Source organism: Montipora foliosa, chromosome 6 (genome assembly GCF_036669935.1).
Source record: "Montipora foliosa isolate CH-2021 chromosome 6, ASM3666993v2, whole genome shotgun sequence".
Classification (NCBI taxonomy): Eukaryota; Metazoa; Cnidaria; class Anthozoa; order Scleractinia; family Acroporidae; genus Montipora; species Montipora foliosa.
The window spans coordinates 68,276,188-68,283,687 of NC_090874.1; the positions used below are offsets into that span (position 1 = coordinate 68,276,188).

General features: G+C 41.8%; 2 protein-coding genes across 4 annotated transcripts in view; one reads left to right on the forward strand and one right to left on the reverse strand.

Annotated features, from left to right (window-relative positions):
• Positions 1-1,905, reverse strand: part of LOC138006185 (integrase/recombinase xerD homolog) — a 2,230-nt gene extending 325 nt beyond the window's left edge. The window contains exons 1-2 of one of the 2 annotated variants that reach the window (XM_068852338.1): positions 1,448-1,905; positions 1-1,175 (exon numbers count right to left, since the gene is read on the reverse strand). The exon at positions 1-1,175 is cut by the window's left edge and continues 325 nt beyond it. In XM_068852338.1, the coding sequence (XP_068708439.1) occupies positions 145-1,175; positions 1,448-1,553 (1,137 nt within the window). In that variant the 5' untranslated portion in view covers positions 1,554-1,905 and the 3' untranslated portion in view covers positions 1-144. Of the gene's footprint in view, positions 1,176-1,319 lie in introns of both variants that reach the window. The other variant, XM_068852339.1, reaches the window with a different exon arrangement.
• The window catches only part of LOC138008258 (uncharacterized), a 59,063-nt gene that overhangs the window by 46,700 nt on the left and 4,863 nt on the right, over positions 1-7,500 (forward strand). Inside the window, exon 17 of one of the 2 annotated variants that reach the window (XM_068855537.1) lies at positions 6,699-6,807. The exons of the other annotated variant lie outside the window; for it this stretch is intronic. Within the exon in view, the coding sequence (XP_068711638.1) occupies positions 6,699-6,709 (11 nt within the window). The 3' untranslated portion in view covers positions 6,710-6,807. Of the gene's footprint in view, positions 1-6,698; positions 6,808-7,500 lie in introns of those variants that run through there. 2 annotated transcript variants of the gene reach the window in all.

Consider the following 7,500-nt stretch of genomic DNA (forward strand, 5'->3'; position numbering starts at 1 on the left):
GAACCGCAGCAAATAACAAGTTTTCCCCTATTCCCTCTAATAGACAACAAAGCAAACACAACTGGTCACTTGTTAAAAAGGGGAACTGACTGCTGCACTGGATAGAAATACAAAGAAAGGGAGCAGAATGTCAGTAGAATCAAATCAAATCCCAAGGGACCGGGAAACTAGTAAACGATTGTCGAGGGAATCCTCGACGTAGCCATCCTTAGCGGTCTCAGACTGCCACCTGCCATGTCGTTTCCAGCATCTATCGGGGACTTGAGCGTTAGCCGCTGAAGTTGCCCCTCCCGCTCTAAATGAATGCAAACTAATAATATCCGTAGTAGGTACAAACTTACTTAGAAGGCCAACTAGAGATTCTCGTGCACGAGTATAGCTAAGCGGTTTCACTTTCTCAATAACTTTATATCCAGACCTGACCTTAACTAAAGGCTTAAACAAATAATCTGATGTCTTGTGTGATGTATCAATACCCGCTAAAGCCATGTATCTTTCCAAATTAAGAACAGGACAAGACACTTTTCCAGATCTGCTGATCACTACTTCATTACCTTTTCGATATTGATCGGTCTTACTCTTGGTCACTTTGACAGTTAAGTGAGTATCACTAAAACTGATGTCTTGGATTGCAAGGGCTGCAAGCTCATTAAAACGAAAGAACCCTGCGAACAAAAGTAAGGCCATAGAAATATCCCTACGTATTGGTAGCTCCCTAGAATGCTCGTATTCGGTACAACATGCTGTAAGATCTTCAGGAGAAATGGGTGATTTCTTTGCTACAGGTTTAGCATTTTGACGTTTAGCGCCCTCGACTACGTTTCTTACAAAAGGGCTAACCATAGGGTTAGAAACCCCAGCAATGTCGTGAACCCATTTTAAAGCGCTAAAACAAGTTTCGATCACGGAGGCAGAAACTTGAGAAGTGGACAAATAACTAAAATACAAAGCGGCATCAACAACAGTAACTGGGAAAACGATTAAATTATTGTCGCGTGCGAACTTAATCCAACGATTTAAAGAACTAGTGTAATTAACAACGGTTCCACAAGCTTTTGAAGAAAAGACTGTCTGCTTTAATGCTTCAAACAAGCGGGTGAGATGAATGCTCCCACGGCCAGATCCTGCGCGGTCTTCAAGCTCCTTCCACGGGCCTTGATCAAAGAGGTTTAAACCTGTGAGAAACAGAGAGACTGTGCATGATAAAAAACAAAGATGAGATTGAAGCCATCTCCGATGTTAATATGCTACTATGAATCTTACAACACCACCTGTGAGTGTAGTGAACGATATTCAAGGACTGGTGTTCAATTAACCACCTGTGGGTTCCTTCATAAACCACCTGCGGGTTCATTATTTTCTTGCCTCCTGTGGGCTGCAATTCGCTCCTGCCGTAGACGGCTAAGTTAAGGATTTGTTTAACCTCGAATGCAACGTTCACACAAACCTTCTGTTGACAAGCAAAAACCTCTGTCACTGCTTACTGGGCGAATAGACTGCCAGTTTATGTACAAAGCTATAAGTTTGAATTCGAGACGTTCACCATGGAACATAGAATTGTAAGTCCTTCCCCTTGTCGTGGCGGCCGAACTGAATTCTGGAACTCCAACCCAGTCCAAAACACATTTAGCTAAATGGACCCCGTCTGGACACACACAGGGCCAAAACAAAGCTCCTTTCCACAGGGGTATTATTAAAGCCCCTTGTGCTTTGCAAAGCTTAAGATGGCGCCATACCCTAATTATCTGGCTTGGTGGGGGTACCAGCCAGTTGTTTTCCCCCTGCCAATTTTGGGTAAAAGCGTCCACGCCCTCGCAGCCAGGATTCCAGAAGCGGGAATTAAATCTAAGACATTTGGCGTTATACCAAGTTGCGAACCTGTCAACTGTAAAAGGGCCCCATAAAATGCTGATCCACCGAAAAATGTCTGGACTAATACCCCAATCGTTAACGTCTGTAAGTTTGCTGAGATAATCAGCCAACTGGTTCTGCTCCCGGGGTACCCACACCGGGACAACCACAACGTGATTTTCGGCACACAAATAGACGATGTCTTCAACCAATGATTGAAGATCAGGTTTCGTGCTCCCTCTGTCGATAACACGAACAATGTTCTGATTATCAGTATGCCATTGTACTTTATGTCCTCTAAGGCTATGTCCAATGGACAATAACATATTGTGTACTGCTTTCAGCTCTCGCCAAGTAGAGCTCTTTCCCCTTTCATTAATTTGCCATTGCCCCTGACACACCAAAGTGTGTTTTGCGGAAACTACGTAACCGCCAAAGCCCTGCTCAGATGCATTTGAATAAACCACGGAATCAAAAACATGAGGCTCGTCGAACAGCTTCTTGCCATTTAACTGGCCCACATTTTTATCCCAGAATTGTAGCTCTTCTCTAACCTTTGAAGAGCAAGGAATGATGGCATCCCACGATTGCCTAGTTTCTATCGCGAAATACATGTGTCTGGTGTACAAATAAACGGCCGAACCAATGGCTTTTGACATGGATATAATGCGACCGGTAACCTGGGCTAGGAGTTTGGCTGAAACATTGTCAATTCTATCCAGAACTGATGACAGGGATTCCTTTAATTTTGACAACCTGTTTTCAGTTACATACAAACGGTTTTCTGACATATTGAAAACGTGACCCAACCAGGTCTGGGTAAGGGATGGTTCCCAAGCACACTTATTTCCGCTGAGAACGAAGCCCAATCGGCCAAGATCTTCCTTGACTGCTTTGGCGTCAACAGTAGCGGACTCTTTGGAAGAATTGCCGCCTAAACCGTCGTCCAAAAACATGCAAATTCTCTTACCTGAACCCCTCCAATGACTTAGCAGAGGTTTCAAGAGTTTGGTGAATATGTAAGGAGCGGTGGACAGACCAAACGGTAACACGTTAAAAACGAAATAAGTCGCTTTACCCCGATAGGACCATTGGAATCCTAGGTAAGTTCGATGACTTGGAAAAATTTCAACGTGATGATAAGCACTCTTGATATCGAATGTATACAGATAATAACCCTCCCCTAGTAGATCCAGGGCTGTGGTTATGTCTTCGCATTTGAATTTATACTTAAAAAGGTGGGGGTTAACATGCCGTAAATCGAGTACCAAACGTCTTTTCCCATCGTCCCGGGTTGACACAGTGAGAGGATTTACTACCCATGGCTGGCTTTCAACGACGGAAATACACTGGGTGCCTAAGAGATCATTTAAGGCCTCCTTGACGAAGTCGTTATTATCTAAGGCAGATTTATTATTCCGCAAAACGCAAGACTCCGGAATACTGTGTAATGGTAATTTATAACCCTCTTTAATCACACTCAGAACCGCTTCAGTGGGCTCTAGCTCTTTCCAAGCTAAAATATTTGTTTTAAGCCTCCCTCGAACGCTGTCTGGACGGCATTCCCGCTCTAGAAAATCTGCCTTCTCAAAGGGTCTACTATCTATTTCAGAAAGTCCAGAAACATGCTCCGAGGCATCATTGCTCCCCGATAGGGATTCGCTATCACACAAATCAATAAAATGATTACTTAACTTCTTTCCGTCTGGTTGCGTCTGTGCAACGACCAACAAAGGACATTCAGCTCGCCAATGGCCTGGTTTACCGCAGCTGAAACACGTGCCACGTTTCTGGCCGGGACCGCCTGCAAATGGACCGATATTTCTTGTGGCACCCGCGGACTGTGAAAAACGGGATGTGTAATTCCCTGATGGGAAAGCGAACGAGCTTTGTAATGGCGAAATAGCTGTGTTTCCCACTGCTCTGGTAGACTTGAATGACCAGGAGCGAACCCTCGCAGCCTTGGAGGCGCGCGTTTCGGCAAGTTTTCTCTGAGCTTCTTTTTCGGCCTTTTTCATTTTCTTGGCGTCCTGGTCGTTATCGGCGAGTTCGTTGTCTAGGTATTCGCCGACGGTTTTCCAGCCATACTCAGATTTGTCTGCTATTAAAATGAGCTTTTGGCGTCGATCAATAAGCTCGATACCTTCATTCAGCTTGGCGATACATGCGTCCTGTTTTCCACTGTTGACGGCGTCTTTGGCTTCACTAACCACGGACTTCACCTGTTGGTTGTGTTTGAATTGTTGTTCGTGCCCTTTCTTTTTGAATGTACGTGATTCCGTAAGGCGGATCTTTTTTAATTCACTCATTTGGGTGTTGGAGGACTCTTCCAGCTGTCTTTTCATTGAGTCTAGTTTGTTGTCGATGATTGAAGAGAGCTTTTCAAGCATGCTGGACTGCTGCCGGTCAAGTTCGGCTTGAAAGGCTGGATCCATCTGTTTGGAATTCTGGAAAAACGGTGCGTCCTAAATACAGGATCTGAAGACAAATTGAACCTTAAGACTTGAGTACTGTGAACTGGGCTAACGAGAAAACTTGATTTGAAAATAAAAATCTCGAAACGAGAGCAAGCTGGCAGCAACGTCAGCATAGAATGGCTCGACTCAGCAAAATCCCGCCCTTATAGTACTTGCGTCACCATAGAAACTGTCAAAAACCGGCGAACCGTGAAAACAACGATTTGCTGCTATTCTGCGAACCGCAGCAAATAACAATTTTAAGCTAGTGAGCCTCTGACGTCACTTTTCCCTGGATCCAACCCTCTGAGGTCCAATCGGTCAGTTTTGAACGTGAGTAATGGCGGACCGTAAAATCCAAAACTTACACTCGAAGTAAACGGCCTTTGGATAAAAATCAAAGCTCAAAATTTTGCCAGTCAGGTGTTAAGCAAATACACTTTCAAAATCTGAAGGAAAAAAGAAAGTCTTTTTTTTTTATCACAGGGGCACTTTAATGTCCTTCTTTTAAATAACAACAACGTCTTTGAAATAGGGAAGATATCTTTGACGTCACCTTTTGTCATTAATAAGCCAACCAGGGCCTCATTGGCTGACAAAACAAAGGTTCTTTTGTTCCTGTGGTTGGAGAATTTGAATGACAAAAGCAATGTTTGTAAATATATATCTTCCCTATAAGAATGCTCTCATTTGGAGCAGCAAGAGGTAAGGTAGCCAGGCCTTCAACAAAGCCAAATAAGTGCATAAAGCAGCCACAAAGCCCTCAATGGGCCACTTTCGAAATATCAAATATTGGGCTTGATAGTGAGGCAGTGAGGACAAAAACAGTAGAAACAAGTTGGAATGACTGTGAAAAATATTTGCATATCATCCACTTTCCTTTGTTTTTTTTTCCTTTTTTGTTTTTTCCTCTAAACCTCTCTTTCAAGCTGAATTTTAATACATCGAAAAAGGCCTATTGACAGGAAACTTTTTTATCAACTTTTGTGCTCCTAAACATGACAATTATGCTGGCATTATGCTCGGTGCGCGCATCATAGTATTATGCTCGAAATTATGCCGGCATAATTTATCTAACCCGATCGGTCAATCAAGCATCCAATAAAATACATGGCATTCTTACGTGACTTCAGTGGTTCAAAAATTCCGACGCCACAGATCCCACGAGAGAATTTCATGTATTTTATTGGATGCTTGATTGACCGAGATCAGCTCGACTCTCACGATGGCAGCGCAGCGACGAATTTGCCTCTTTTGTTACCATGGTGATCTATTACGTCACATCAACAAGTGCAACTCATTAAGCAATTATTGCTGCTTCATTTGGTATCATAACATTGACGTTTCCAGGAAGTGTTGTAGAGTTGATCCTGCTAATATGACATTACCTCCAAATTGTTCAAACTAGCCTGCGTAGCAAGCGTTCCTGTTCGACAGATGAGATGAGACGAAAGTTGGGCCAAGTTGCTAAGGATTTAGGGGTTTTTATGGACTCAACCTTAAGCTTTGATGAGCATGTTATGCAAATTACATCTAAGTGCATCGCAAGTCTTTGCCAAATTAACCGAGTAAGACACGTTTTGGATAAAAAGACATTGATGACTGTCATCAACGCACTGGTTTTCAGTAGACTTTTCTACTGTTCTTCGGTTTGGGGCGGGATTTCCATGAAGAACGTTTTGAAATTGCAATCTGTGCAAAATTTCGCCGCACGTATTATAACTTCAACTAGGAAATATGATCACATAAAACCTATCCTTAGGGATTTAAATTGGCTAAATGTTGAATCAACTATCAAGTACAGAAATGGCTTAATAGCGTTCAAATGCATGAATGCGTATGCACCTGAATATTTATGTGACCAATTAATTTTACGAACAAAGATCCACTCACGAAATACACGTAATAAGGATAAACTGGTGATCCCACTTTGTAAAACAGCTGCGGGTCAAAAAAGTTTTGTATACCGCGCAACGTCCATTTGGAACAGCCTTTCTCAAGATCTGATTAATTTACATAACCTAAACAGTTTTAAAAGACTTTACAAGCTATCACTTCTTGAACAATAGTCATTATTTTACACGTTTTTACTCTTATTTTAGTAGTATTTCATTAGTTAGTTTTTATATTGTAAATTATTTCTGAAAAGCCATTTTATTGGAGATTTAATAAAGTTTATTATTATTATTATTATTATTATTATTATTATTATTATTATTATTATTATTATTATTATTATTATTATTATTATAAGAGACTAAGGGAACGCTTGCAAGAAGACCCCCTATTTTTGAAAAATCCGTTCGCCCACGAACGGGGGCTTCTGGTTGGTGCGGCACAGTCACAATGATTGACAGGTGACAAATCTTTGAGAAAAATATTTCTTGTTAGTTCCAGCGTGACAAAGACAATGGTAGAAGATGTGGAAGGTGTTGAATCGTGTGTCGAAGCTGAGCGAATCGGGTCTTGGTTTTACATTGAAAGGGGAACAAGAACTGCCAATGCGCCATCTCCTTAACTGTATACATGTAGATGTAATGGCCGTTTTGCCCACAGGATTCGGAAAAAGCTAAATTTTTCAGATGTTTGTCATGATGTACGGAGTTCGAAATAAAAGAAAAGGTAGAACAGGCCTCTCGAGTATCATCGTGATTTTTCCATTTCAAAGCATCATACGCGATCATTCCACAAGTGAGTGGTCGAGGTAAATTCTATGGGATTGCCAGCCTGCGAACTATCAGAATCCATATGTTTCAGGATCAAGGAAATAAAATTCTCTGCTTACCTTGCCCAATAGGCCATTTCGGAAAATACCATTATACTCTTTGTTTGTCCCCACCCAAATTTGTAAGTCCCAAGAGAAACTGAGAAGACAATGCTTATGCAAAATTTGGGGGGACAAACAAAGAGTATTATGGTATTTTCCAAAGTGGCCTATGTAAACTTGAGTCCTATATCATGGATTGAAATAAGATGAAGACGATTACGCAGCTCCCCTGTTAAATCTTCACTTATTGTGAGAAGAAAGCGGCTCCTTTGTACAGTCATGCGATTTTTTAAGCACTTTTACTTGCTATTACATGTACGATTTCCTGACGATTTGACCAAAAACATACTGTGGATTATCAAACTAGCAGGGAGGTTTTCCTGTAATTTCCAGGAGATGTAGTGCGATTCATTTCGTCAACCACTC